This window comes from Macadamia integrifolia, chromosome 7 (assembly GCF_013358625.1).
Source record: "Macadamia integrifolia cultivar HAES 741 chromosome 7, SCU_Mint_v3, whole genome shotgun sequence".
In the NCBI taxonomy this organism is placed as follows: Eukaryota; Viridiplantae; Streptophyta; class Magnoliopsida; order Proteales; family Proteaceae; genus Macadamia; species Macadamia integrifolia.
The window spans coordinates 27,628,506-27,642,550 of NC_056563.1; the positions used below are offsets into that span (position 1 = coordinate 27,628,506).

At 47.0% G+C, this 14,045-nt stretch overlaps 1 protein-coding gene across 1 annotated transcript in view; it reads left to right on the forward strand.

The window, feature by feature from the left end:
* The first annotated feature begins 10,550 nt into the window (after nucleotides 1-10,550).
* Nucleotides 10,551-14,045, forward strand: part of LOC122083568 (alcohol dehydrogenase-like 7) — a 5,033-nt gene continuing 1,538 nt past the window's right edge. Inside the window, exons 1-8 of the mRNA XM_042651423.1 lie at nucleotides 10,551-10,697; nucleotides 10,790-10,916; nucleotides 11,009-11,145; nucleotides 11,234-11,280; nucleotides 12,660-12,985; nucleotides 13,105-13,187; nucleotides 13,287-13,362; nucleotides 13,481-13,545. Of these exons, the coding sequence (XP_042507357.1) occupies nucleotides 10,868-10,916; nucleotides 11,009-11,145; nucleotides 11,234-11,280; nucleotides 12,660-12,985; nucleotides 13,105-13,187; nucleotides 13,287-13,362; nucleotides 13,481-13,545 (783 nt within the window). The 5' untranslated portion in view covers nucleotides 10,551-10,697; nucleotides 10,790-10,867. The remainder of the gene's footprint in view (nucleotides 10,698-10,789; nucleotides 10,917-11,008; nucleotides 11,146-11,233; nucleotides 11,281-12,659; nucleotides 12,986-13,104; nucleotides 13,188-13,286; nucleotides 13,363-13,480; nucleotides 13,546-14,045) is intronic.

The window sequence follows — 14,045 nt, forward strand, 5'->3', positions numbered from 1 at the left end:
AAAATAAGAATGAGGTCGGCACACTTCCTTCTGAAGGACGAGACACTGTACAAAATAGGGTTCACCATGTCGTACCTCAAGTGTCTGGACTTTACCGATGGGGAGTACGCACTCCAGGAGGTGCATGAAGGGATATACGACCAACACCTAGGAGCCCGGGCCTTGGCGCATAAGGTGCTAAGGCAAGGTCTGTACTGGCTGACAATGAGGAAGGACGCGGAATCACTAGTCAAGAAGTGTGTCAAGTGCCAGATGTTCGCCCCCTGCCTAGGCTACACTCTACCGAGCTCTCATCCCTATCAAGCCCAGTACCATTCGCTATGTGGGGAATCGACATCCTAGGCCCATTCCCCCTGGCCACGAGACAAAGGAAGTTTGTCGTAGTGGCAGTGGACTACTTCACCAAGTGGGCGGAAGCCGAGGCCCTAGCGACGATAACTGAAAAGAACGTAAGGGATTTCTTCCAAAGGGCGGTAGTCTATAGATTCGGGATCCCCTGGGTTGTGGTGACGGACAATGGAACTCAGTTCGCCAATCCGACCTTCGGCTCATTCTATGAGGCCCTTGACATTGACCACAGGAAAACCTCTGTCGGTTATCCACCGACCAACGGGCAGACAGAGGTAACCAACCGTACACTACTTCAAGGAATAAAAAAGAGACTAGATGATGCCAAAGGACTCTGGGCAGACGAGTTGCACCACATCCTCTGGGCTTACCGCACTACTGAGAAATTAGCCATCGGAGAAACACCCTTCATTTTAACATACGGCACTGAAGATGTACTTCCAATGGAGATAGGGGCCATTACCCATCGGATTCGGTACTATAATGAAGACGAAAACGATGGAGGGCTCTGAGCGAATTTAGACCTCTTGGCAGAAATCAAAGACACTTCGTAAGAAAGGATCGTCGCTTACCAACAGAGGGTCGCGAGGCACTACAACACCAAAGTTTGAAAGAACGAGTTCAAGAAGGGTGACCTCATCCTCAGAAGGGCTGAAGTGTCAGACCCGAGACATCAATGGAAGCTAGATCCAAATTGGGAAGGTCCATACAGAGTCTCAAGGGTAATACGACCAGGGTCCTATCACCTAGAGACTACGGGGGGAGGAAGGGTACCCCGATCGTGGAACTCTCAGAACTTAAGAAAATTCAATCAGTAGTGAAGTAGCAAGCACACACTTGTTTTTTGTAGTTTTTTGCAATTTTTGCTCTTATGCACTTTTAAGTTGTAATTCCTCATCCTAAACTCTGGAAGATTTTATTCATGGATAATACAAAAGCTGGTTTACGGCAATTGAGAGGAATTCTCCAGTCTGATGACCTTAACTCTACTGAACGGTTACAGCCGAAGGTCTTCACCTCAGTCGGGTGCCCAGACAGGCCGAGACGAGCTGGCCGAAGGTCCTCACCTCGATCAGGGTCTCGGGCAGAGGCCGAGCTGAGCTCGCCGAAGGACCACACCTCGGTCAAGTCTCGGGCAGAGGCCGAGCCTAGCTTGTCGAAGGACTACACCTCGGTCAAGGGTCAGGCAGAGGCCGAGTCGAGCTTGTCGAAGGACCACACCTCGATCGGTGTCTCAGGCAAAGGCCAAGCCGAACTGGCCGAAGGTCATCACCTCGGTCGGGGTCTCGGGCAAAGGCCAAGCCGAGCTAGCCTATGGTGTTCACCTCGGTCAGAGGGCTCAGGCAAAGAACAAGCCTTACCGGGCGAGCATCCGCTCGTCGGCCGAGGCACGGGCCAAGGCCGGGCTGACCTGACTAAGGGTCCCACCATCGGTCTGGGATCCAGGCCTAGAGACGAAGGAACTTGACCAAAGGCAACAGACTATTGGGAGTGACGACTGTCGTAGGGTCAGCCCTCGGCTAGATCTCTAATCAATGCCAGTCCGACGGACCCTTCGGCTGGAGCTGAGGGAGCACTTGGTGAACCACTTGATACTTGTTCCAGATAACTCAAGTCTAGAGTCCACGGACTCGGGAAACCCCTCGGATAAGCCGAGGGAGCAGGATTGAGCCGTGCTTATGTAGAAGGGCGGACCCTAAGGCTGGCAAGGAGGGGTTTCAGCCTCCTTGTGCCCAGCTACGGACTAAAGACCACCTTACTCAAAAGAACACAAAGAATGCGAGAAAAATGAAAGTTGGAGCAAAAAGAGTTTATTCATTCATTGATAAGGCCCGAAGGCCAAGATTACAAGAAGAAGGCACAAAGGCCGGGATTACAGAAGAAGGCCTGAAGGCCGTAGTCACATACGAAGGCCCGAAGGCCAAGATTACAAGAAGCCCGAAGGCTGATACCAAAAACAAAAAAAGGTCTGTCTGAGCTGACTCAGGGCAACTTCAAGGGGCGTCCGTCGGGTTCGCAGCCTCTTCTTCGGCGTGGAGAGTCTCCTGATCCGAACCTCCGTGGCTGGGAGTCGAAGAGACCACTCGGTGCAGCTGAACCTCACCTTCCTCGCTGCAGCCTCCACCATCGGCATCGGCAACCTCGGTGGCCGATGGGGCCGCCTCAACATCGTCCTCCTCGAAGATTAGCCTGCTGTCCTCGAAGGAGACCCCTGGGTAACGCTCGAGGACCCAGTCTCGGACCTCGGTAGCGCCCATTGTGAACCCCAGGGCAATGGCGCGTTTGATCTCCTCCCGAAAGTCCTCGGAGGACCGATACTCCTCGACCCCTCAGGCCTCGGCTTCCTGAATTCGTGCCTTTATCTGCGACTTCAGCTCTACGAGCTTCCGATCGCATTCTCGACGCGCGAAGACGAGGTCCTTCTCCAGGTGCTCCACCTTCTCGAGGAGGATCGAGCGCTCGTTCTCTAGGGTGGCCTTCTCTCGTTCGACGACCTCGAGGTCTCAGCACATAACGTTGGCCCGAGCCGCCAGTTGACCCATTTGATTTTGTGCCTACATGAAACACCGAAGGTCAGAATGCTAAAAAAAAAAAAAAAAAGAAGAGGATTAGGGCACCGAAGCCTACCCCGGCCATAAAGATGCAAGCATTCGTGATCATAGCCGTCGTCCCTTGCCTTTGAGCCTCGGTGGCGTCTCGAGGAAGACTCCCCTTCATCACCAGCTCACGAGCAACTCGCCCGACGGCCAGCATGTCATCCTCCTTTACCGACTGCTGAGGGACAAACCTCACTTTGGCCCTCACGGTCGACACCCTCGGGCCTCTGGAGGCCGCGACGGGGGAGGGGTCTTGCGAAGGCCCGTCATGGCCCGGAGTAGCGAGGGCCTGGACTGCCTCGGTGCTCGGCCCCTCGACCTTGGATCTTTTCTTCGAGGTCTTGGAGGATGGCCCCTTCTTCTCCTTCTGCTTTGGCCTCGGTTGCTGTTGGGCGTCCCACACCTTGGCCTCCTTGATTTGTGCTTGCCTTGCCGCTGCGGCAGCCCTAGCCTCGACCTTGGAGACTTGCACTGTAAAAAGAAACGATGGGAGTCAGTACAAGGCACCGACACGCGAAGGAAGCAAGCTGAGGCTAGCCTAACTCACCCAGGCTAAGCCCGAATCTGAACAGTATGGCGTCGGACTTGAGGCAGTCGGCCTCGACTGGAGGACAGTCTTCTTGTCGCCTCGCCATCGCCAACGACTTCACGTTTACCCCGAATAGGGCTAGGGCGGAGTTCACCTCCCTAAGGTCCGGGATATCCCAAACAGTGCCGAAGGGCACCCCCTCGGACGATCTCACGAAGAAAAACTTCTCCTTCCACCTGTGGATGGACGTCGGGTAACCCTTTAGAAGCCGAAGGTCCTTTCGGGGGCAAAAGTAATACCAACCCGAAAGCCCCTTGCAGGCCTGAAGGAGGAAGCAGTTAATGAAGATGGGGAGGGAAAGAGGCCTCTGGTGCCTTACGAAGAAGACGACGAAGGTGAGCACCTGTCGCCACCCGTTCAACATCAGCTGGGTCGGACATACCCCATAGTGCCGAAACACTCGGGTGAAGAAGGGGTGGAGGGACAGCCGAAGGCCGGCCTTGAATGCCTCCTTATACAAGCACAGCTCCTCGGAGTACCGATAGCTGGCTTGGTCAAATGGTCTGGGCAGCCGAAGCTCGAAAGCGTCCGAGATACCGAAGGAGGCCCTCAACTCCTCCAGTTCTGGCTCGTCCATCATGGATACGATGTTGAGAGCCTCCACTTCTAAGGGCTCCTGGGTCTGAGCTCGGGAATCGAGCACCCTCTCCCTAAATCCAGCACCGTTTGAGCCACCCTCGGACCCAGACGGAGAGGCCGCGGACGATGAGTCACGGGAATAGGGGGAGTCGGTGGAATCCGAGGACATCCCTTGGACCTCCCCTGGACTCCGACATCTATGGTTTGACTTCGTCCTCTCGGAGGACGATGGGCTGTAGCCCGACGAACAAGACATTAACTTACTTTTGGGTGTCGCTAAACTAAAGGAAATCGAGATGAGGATGAGCTCTTCGAAAGGAATACCGAGACCGAAGGTAAGCTCTCCGAAGGAAAAAAGAAAAGTGCCCCACAAATGGCCCCCCACACTATATAGATGGGGAGAAAGACGGTACGACTACCCAAGCATTAATGGCACCGCCACGTCAGAGTACGAAGCCTAAAGGTTTATGCCCGAACCTGACAGAAGGTCCCCCTCTCGGTTGGGAGTTCGGCCAGAGCTGAATGGACCTGACCGAAGGTCCCCTTCTAGGTTGGGAGTTCAACCAAAGCCGAACGGACCTGACTGAAGGTCCTCACCTCGGATTGGGAGTTTGATCAAAGCCGAACGGACCTGACCGAGGGTCCCCCTCTCGGTTGGGAGTTCGGCCAAAGCCGAACGGACCTGACCGAGTGTCCCCCTCTCGGTTGGGAGTTCGGCCAGAGGCGAATGGACCTAACCGAGGGTCCTCACCTCGGATTGGGAGTTCAGTCAAAGTCGAACGGACCTGACCGAGGGTCCCCCTCTCGGTTGGGAGTTCGACCAAAGTCGAACGGACCTGACCGAAGGTCCTCACCTCAGATTGGGAGTTCGATCAAAGCCGAATGGACCTGACCGAGGGTCCCCCTCTCGGTTGGGAGTTCGGCCAAAGCTAAACGGACCTGACCGAAGGTCCTCACCTCATATTGGGAGTTCGTTCAAAGCCGAACGGACCTGACCAAGGGTCCCCCTCTCGGTTGGGAGTTCGTCCAAAGCCGAATGGACCTAACCGAGGGTCCCCTTCTGGGTTGGGAGTTCAGCCAAAGCCGAATGGACCTGACCAAGGGTCCCCCTCTCTGTTAGAAGTTCGGCCAGAGCCGAACGGACCTGATCGAGGGTCCTCACCTCAGATTGGGAGTTCGGTCAAAGCTGAACGGACCTGACCGAGGGTCCCCCTCTCTGTTGGGAGGTCCGTTCACCGAGGTTCCCCCTCTCGGTTGGGAGTTCAGCCAAAGCCGAATGGACCTGACTGAAGGTCCTCACCTCAGATTGGGAGTTCAGTCAAAGCTGAACGGACCTGACCGAGGGTCCCCCTCTCGGTTGGGAGTTTGGCCAAAGTCGAACGGACCTGACCGAGGGTCCCCCTCTCGGTTGGGAGTTCGGCCAGAGGATTGGGAGTTCGGTCAAAGCCGAACGGACCTGACCAAAGGTCCCCCTCTCGGTTGGGAGCTCGGCCAAAGCCGAACGGACCTGACCGAAGGTCCCCCCTCGGCTGGGGGCTCAGGGTAAGGCCAAGCCAAGCTGACCGAAGGTCTTTACCCCGGCTGACCGCAGGCCTCGGTCGCAAGCAAGGCTAAAGTGGAAGGAATAAGGCCGAAGACAGGAAAAAGAGGAAAAAATTATAATTACGAAAAATTTGGTTACCCCCACAGGAAGAGACTCTTAGTGGGAGTAAGGGGGCTCCTAATATAGCCAAATCATACGACCAGTAGGGTGAGGACACGCGTCGCCCATCGGGACACATGTCGCCCGCCAGGTAGGGAGTACGAAGACTCTATCACGCCCTATCACATCGTTTGCATGAAGAGAATATTCTCCACAAGAATGACAGATGTATTGGAGCAGGACTGGGAGAGAGAGGAAGGTGGACCCGAGAAGGACAAGGGGGAGGGCAAGAGAAAACCCTAGACCCTTGGAACCATATAAGAGGGCCCGAGAAGAAGGAAGAAGGTAAGCATCAATACCTTCACCATTACTCCCTTACTGAAAACTGTGCGGCCGACCCTAACTTGAGTGTCGAATGACTAACCCCGGACAAAGCTCCGGGCCTCTGCCATCTGTGCTTGTGCAGGATCAATTCATACGGGGTTTTTGGCAGCAACAGGGATCATTCTGTTTTGAGGATTGATGTGCTATTTATTTATTTACTTCTCTTTTTTTNATTCCGGCACCGGAAGAGTGATCTTCAACTCTAGATCTACATTTGGAGGTAAGCAAAGTCGAGTTCTTTGAACATTCACCATACCCAAGCTTAAACCCTTGATTCGAGTAGGGTTTCTTGAGATCTTGTAAATCCCCTTTAAAATGATGAATCTAAGGTTTAATGGATGATTTATGTGTTGATCTTGAAGGATTTGAAGAGGTATTGACAAGGTGGAAGAAGCATTGTGGGTTTGAAGTGATTTGGAGGGTTTGAAGTCGTTCTTGAGCAAAGAAGGTAAGATGGTTTCCCATCACTTGACTCTAACCTAGATCTAGGTTAGAACCATCCTATAGGACCTTGAAGGTGTGAAGAATGGATTGGGAAAAGCCCCATTTGAATCCCCAAAGAATGGAGAAAGTTGGGAAGAAACAGGGTTTTTCCCTGCCAAGACCAGTGGGTGCAACCGGTGGGCCCCTACCCGCTTGTGGGCACCCACCTAAGAGGGCAGGGGGGCCTTCGGGCCCAACCGGCGGGCCCAACCGGAGGGTGGTACCGGCAGGCCCTACCAGCGGGCCCCCACCCTCCGGTCCAAACCGATGGGTAGGACCGGTGGGCCAGACTGCCCACCTGTCTGACCCACCCGTGTGGCCCGAAGGTGATTCTTATGTCCGATTGGACCCAAATCGGACGTGTGACCTTCTTTTGACATTCTAAACATTATTTTGTCATCAGATTTCATTAATTTTGATCCTAAAATGGTGAAATACTAATCCCGCTCAATTATGTTAGGTTCACCAAATCCTACCCGATTCGCACCGGATCTCACCCGTACCGAACGGGAATCCTTGTACGCTACAGGTAAGTGGGGAGAGGACGTTTGGCCTTGTTTGAAGGCATTGTTTGACATTCATTTAATTATATCTAGTCTAGTCATGCCATCATGAATATGCTATGTAGATTAGTCATTCCTCACATTGCTATGCATATGTGCTATGTTTACTTTCTAAATGCCAATTGAATGAGATGTTTATATGTTGTATATGGACATCATGGGGCATGATGCATTGATAAACTAGATGCCGTAGTCGGCTTGGAAACGAGTGCATTGGTGGCCCGTGGAATGGGACACGGAGGCACTATACAATCGTACTATTGTCATATAGGAGCATGCGGTATTAGGATTTTCACCATCCCGTGCTACGACCATTCCCAACAGGGGTTAAGGTGTTGGGTTATCATTTAGGAGGAAGCAGTGGTCGCGGGTGTCGGGTCACTGTGGTGGTTAGACATAACGCCCGACGGATCATGTAGGACAGTCGGTAACCCCGGTGGTACATTCAAGAGGGCCAATCGTACTGCTTTTAAATTGCTGGAGTCAGCACCTTTATTTTCAGTCATTTACATTTCTGTTGAGAGCCGGTGGACGGCATTGTCTTTACTTTTCTGAGTACTCACTGTGGGCCTTCTCCGACAGCCCTATGGGCGTATCGCGGGAGGGAGTTCGCGGCTCGTACCCGGAGTATACGCGCACTGTGGTTGTAGTGGCACTAAAACCAAGGACTTAGTAATGTTGCTTAGGTGGATGTGATTTAAAATGTATAGCATGGCATGTGGTGCATATGATGTGTTTTGATGTATAGACTGTTGTGTGGTCCATCTTACCACTTACTGGGCTAGTGAGCTCATCCCACGTGTACACCCATTTTTAGATGATTTTGTAGGTTATACATCTGAGGAGCATGGGGTGGGTCCCACAGTCGAGTTTCCTGAAGAGGACTGGTGGACCCCTGAGGAGTTAGAACACGGCACTGACTGCTCGTGCGAGAGCTGTACTGCGGGACAGCAGTTCTGAGGCCGAGCTGAGCTCCACCTTTGAGGCCGTGCTGAGCTCCACGCTGATCTGATGAGTTTATATTAGTTGTGTGTATGCTGTGGTGGAATATAGTATCTGATGATCCTGGCAGGTTTGGGTTAACCGGTGTTAACTCGGTCACTGGCCTGGTTCAGTGTGAACGGGGTGTGACAACTACACTAAGTTTCAACTGATGTCTCTAATCCAAACACTATTGCAGGAACTTTACTGTCATAATCTGAGTCCTACTGGGGGCACTAATATCCATCTAGTAAGCTCCCCCATTCTTGTGCACGAAAGTACACTTAGTGCCTGGGAGGTGTGCCCACTCCTATACCTTGTCTAGGTGGTGTGAGGGTGGTGACTGTGACTGCACACACCTCTATGTGCTTCTCTCTCCAAACTAACTGACCACTTGCCTTGGTCCTATGCATTTGCTTCTCACTAGAAGCTTTCCTACTACTCTGTTTTCCTTTCTGCTCACTTACTGTCTTCTTCAGTCTCTGCCTCTGTCCAACCAACCCAATTGTAGACCTTTCTTTTACCTTTCCAACTGATGGTCTTCCCTTTCTGAATCTTTCTTGCACAACTGTAGAACTGACATCTCCCTTTGTTTTCCAGATTCTGTTTACTGTTGTCTCGGCCTTTTGTATATCCTTCACTTTCCATACACTATACAAAGCCACCTGAGACTCACCATTAGATTGTGACTGATGCTTCTTAGAATGTCTTTCATTGACTTGCCTTCTACAACCACTTCTTAACTTTCTGGTTCTAGAGATCTGATAGTCTCTCTCCTCTTGTACAAGCTGAGGGGAGAGCACTGCCTTGCAATGCTTGGCCCAATGTCCATGATGTTGGCATCTAAGACATTCTACTAGTTGTCTACCCAGTGGTGCTATGGGAATCCTCCCTTCATAGCTGGAGTCTAGTCTAGATATACACTTTGCTCTCCTATACCCATACTCACTGCACCTGTGACAATACCCATGAAAATATGACGAAGGACATCGAGAAAAGCAATAGTTACACAAGAGAATCGTTGGGTTTGATTTCATATTGTGAGAGTTCAACCTATTACTAAGATCATGCATCATCCACATGATTTGTCTTCCCGAATTCCTAATATCCAAATCCAATTAAAAAAAAGTATATTTAAGTCTGATATCAAGGAAAGAATGTGTATGATAGGAGGATTAATTGTAACATTTTACTTATTTTAGATTACTGATATGGGTGAATTTAGATATCTCACATAACAATTATGGATTAGTGATATAGGTAGATTGTAATAAAAAAATGATTGATTGGTACCCATTTCCTTATTAAAAAAGAAAACCCAAAATACTTACTCTATTCAATCTACACATATTCTACTACAAACCCAATACCACTATTCACATAAGAATATAACCATCCGAATGATCTCGGCTTTTACTAATTATGGGGATGAGTTGGATCGTATAATATTGTGCTTTAACCAGACCTAATCCAGCCCAACTCAAACCGGCTCTGATTTTAACCATGATTTATATAATTTAATTTAGGGCTATCATTCTATCTTTTTATTCGGAATAATGAAATCTAGGTCATGGTTTCTTATGGTCAGAAATCAATATCTATGACCACTAATTCCAATCCAAATCAAGCGATTAGGCGATCCGATTTCCAATTCTTAGTGAAAGAACCAATCTGTTTGGGAGAGGCAGAATTAATATTTGATTCACATGTAATTTGTTATAGATTAGGAATGTGTTTGAAATAAAAAAAAATTTGAAGTAAAATTATAAATAAAGTTATTCATATGGTATAAAAAACAAGTAATTAAGAAACATGTCCTAATGTATAAATTACAAGAAATTCTTTTCCACCTGTAAAAAGTGAGTAACCGACAATCTTTCTATTGTTTTCGTGACAGTAGATTTACCCTAATATCCATAAAATACAAATTTGTAATAAATTTTCATTCAATTGATTAAAAGTGAAATGACAGTTTCATCCTTAAAGTGGCAAGAATAATTATTATTTATTAATGGACATAAAAGAGATGTTACAACTTATGTCGTAACCACCAATGTGACAAACAGATTAACCCTTTGTTTTTTATTCTATTTGTGGGGCAACCTAACTAATTTGAATCCGACTCAATAAACAAGACTAACTAGGTTGGTGCGGATTCTGACAGTCCACATAAAATCTAGGGACCAGAAAGTGATCTTAAGAGGACCACAGCGTGCATCCCAAGGTCACCCGGTTGGTGAAAGACCTTGACACCTAAATATAAATGCAGAGCGAACATATTCAATTAGTGTATTTTCGGAAAAAAAAAATATTGCGAACTGGTCAATGTCAACGGTATTCAACATTTTTAATTTTCTGACTAATGTGAGTCACGGTCACCACCTTCTTGCAAAAGAGTTAAGCTGTTTCTGCTCTCTTGTACCAATCTCTGTGCAGAGAGAGAGAGAGAGAGAGAGAGAGAGAGAGAGAGAGAGAGAGAGAGAGAGAGGAGAAGCAGCCTAAAGAAGGGAGGAAACCTATTCAATGCAGAGGTAATTTGATGGTTTATATCCATTCATTTCCCAAAATTTAGCATCTTGAATCTTGACCTTGTATTTAACTGAATAGTAATCCACAATTGCAGCTGCAATATGTAGGAGACCGGGGGAGCCTTTACAAATAGAAGAGGTGGAGGTAGAGAGAGAGAGAGAGAGAGAGAGTGATGGAGGAGAAGCAGCCTAAAGGAGGGAGGAAACCTATTCAATGCAGAGGTAATTTGATGGTTTATATCCATTCATTTCCCAAAATTTAGCATCTTGATTCTTGACCTTGTATTTAACTGAATAGTAATCCACAATTGCAGCTGCAATATGTAGGAGACCGGGGGAGCCTTTACAAATAGAAGAGGTGGAGGTAGCTCCACCAAAAGCTTGGGAAGTACGGATTAAGATTATTTGCACATCACTGTGTTTCAGCGATGTAACATTCTGGAAGATGAAAGTAAGGCTAAACTACTTTATATTTTCATGGATTAGTCTTTCCTTGATTAGCTTTTTCATAGTCTAATTGTTAAATTTTCTTGTTTCAGGATCCACCTGCAATTTTTCCAAGAATATTGGGACACGAGGCTGTCGGGTATAATTTTTCATCCCAAAAAAAATTTAGCTATGGTTCAAGAAAAACCCAATAAAGGCAATTTTGATTTTATATTTTTGAAAATTGTTTCATCATTTGAGTTTTATCTAGTTGTATGGTGTAGAGAATTTGGGAATTATAGTCTCAATTCTTAAACGTCAATCATTACTTAACAATCAACATTCTCTGCATGTAATCCCATTTCATGAACATGGGTCCTCATCAGAGGAGTTCCAGTTATTAAAGTACCTCTCTGGATCTCCACTAACCAACCGTTTAAGGAACAAAAGAGCAAAACCTTCATCATTCGAAGAGTCCACAAGCACAGAGGGGTTGATGAGAAGAACCAACCATACAAGAGCCAGAGGCCCAGAACCATTACTGAAAATTGCAGCAAATCCAAAGCACAAGAGATGAGATCTCTTACATGGGCTTACCTTCCGAACTACAAAAAATGAGCGTGGAGAAGGGCATTGAAACGAATAAGGAAGCAGAAAGAGAGAGAACAAGTACATAGGTGTTTTTAGACTTTTGAAGCTTTGATTGACATCAACGAAGGAGAAAAGAGGAAGGTTTGGAAAATGGAAAGCGTTTCAGCTTGCAGAGCCTTGAGACAAATCAATGAATGAATTAGCATAGCAGCAAATTCTCATATACATACACACACACACACAGTTAATCTTGTGTGATTGAATGATTAGTGTTGGGAGTTTATCATGATATTTTTTTAGTGGGTATTATATATATGGTCGATCACAGGGAGAGGAACTATACCCACTAATTTTTCTATTTTTAAGTTGAGCAATATTATGTTTTATCAGGATCAGATATGTTTTCTAGCTTGTCCAAAAATGCTTTAGAATGCCCGTAAGCAGTTCGATGAAATACCCAAAAATGATTTCATGTATAAGATTAGGAATCTTCAAGAGATATGAACAATCTAAAATCAAGAATGCATTTTAACCAAACAATGCTCTGAGTCTCAGTTAAGAAAGCATATTACATTATGAGAATGGGAATACACATTTTCAAAATGGGAATGCATACCCTTAATGTTCTTAGCTAATCTATCACTCTTTAATATGCTCATTTGGAGAAAACGATGAGGGTGAGAAGTGGGGTTGAAGACACTTTCTGAAGAGTTTTTTCACTTCTATTTACCTTAGCTCCATTGTAGGTTTGGTGTGGGGGATGGGGGGTTCAATAACAAATGCTGTTTCTAAGAAATTCTGTACTCTGCATCATAGTCTTGACTAAGAATTTACAGCACACTATTTACTGTTGAGAGGCTCCCCTTTGTCTCTTTATTGATTGTTACTGTTGTTTTTACCTCTCTCTCTATACATACACCCCCTAATGATCACATGTGGTTGTGAAAGGGTCGTGGAGAGTGTTGGGGAAAATGTAAAGGAATTGAAGGAAGGAGACACTGTGATTCCGACACTGGTAACAGAGTGCCAGGATTGCAGGGACTGCAACTCAAAGAAGAGCAACAAATGCTCCAAATTTCCTTTCAAGATCTCCCCATCGATGCCCAGAGATGGAACAACCTGCTTTACTGACTCCAAAGGAGAGGTGATATACCATTTTATACATGTCTCCAGTTTTAGCGAGTACACTGTGGTGGACGTTGCCAATCTAACCAAGATCGATCCTTCCATCCCTCCCAACAGAGCATGCCTGATTGGTTGTGGGATTTCAACTGGTAACAAAACTCAAACCAAAAAATGCTCTTACACCACTATGGTGTCGGATCGAAAATTTCTTCTTTACTTTAGGCCATCAGAATTCAGATTGAGAATTTTGTAACATGTTTCATTGCAGGGGTTGGGGCAGCCTGGAAAACTGCGAATGTGGAAGCAGGGTCCAGCGTGGCCATATTTGGCTTAGGAGCTATTGGTTTTGCGGTAAGATGAACAAGCTCGTGATCTGACTTACACTAACAAATGCAAGCAAAAAAGAGAGAGGTTTAGTGATACGTAAAGATTATAAATCTGATGTTGCAGGTTGCAGAGGGAGCGAGACTCCGTGGAGCTACTAAAATTATTGGTGTGGATTTGAATCCAAACAAGTTTGAGATTGGTAAATGCTGACCCAACCGTCCATTTCACCTTTCCTTTCCTATTGGGTTCAAGAAAGTATGGTAGCTGCCCTGAGAGAGACCTTGAGTTAATGAGTTACTGGTGATTGTTGTGTGCAGGAAAGAAATTTGGTGTCACAGATTTCGTTAACCCATCAGACAGTGGGAACAAGCCTATCCACGAGGTCTTTTTTCTCAACTCATGCATTTAAAAGATGAAAGGGAATGATTAGAATTACCTGGATTTTAGTTCTATGTACCTTTTTTTTTTTCCTTTCTTTAATTGGGTATTTGAATTTAAGAGTATCTCTATTTAATCAATTAGTTGATAAAACATTGGTAACCACATTGATTATATATAGAGAGAGAGAGGACCAAGAAAGCTCTTTTCTTCTCTCGGTTCTGTACTTTAACAGCACAAGATAAAGTTCAGTGGCTAAACTAATACATCAGCAGCTGTTTTCAAGTTTTATCATATCTGATACCTATCGACATCAATGCATGGATTATTTTCTGGGAGGGGGGGAACGATGGCATGGTAAGGTTGATACACCTCCATCAGTTTTAGACATTTAGAAGGTGTTGGGGTGGGGTGGGGGAAGGGGGAGAAAGAAAGCAGGGTAAGGTTTATACCTTTCCATCATTGCTGAATGAAGGTGTAGTTTGAGTCCAGATCACATCCTTG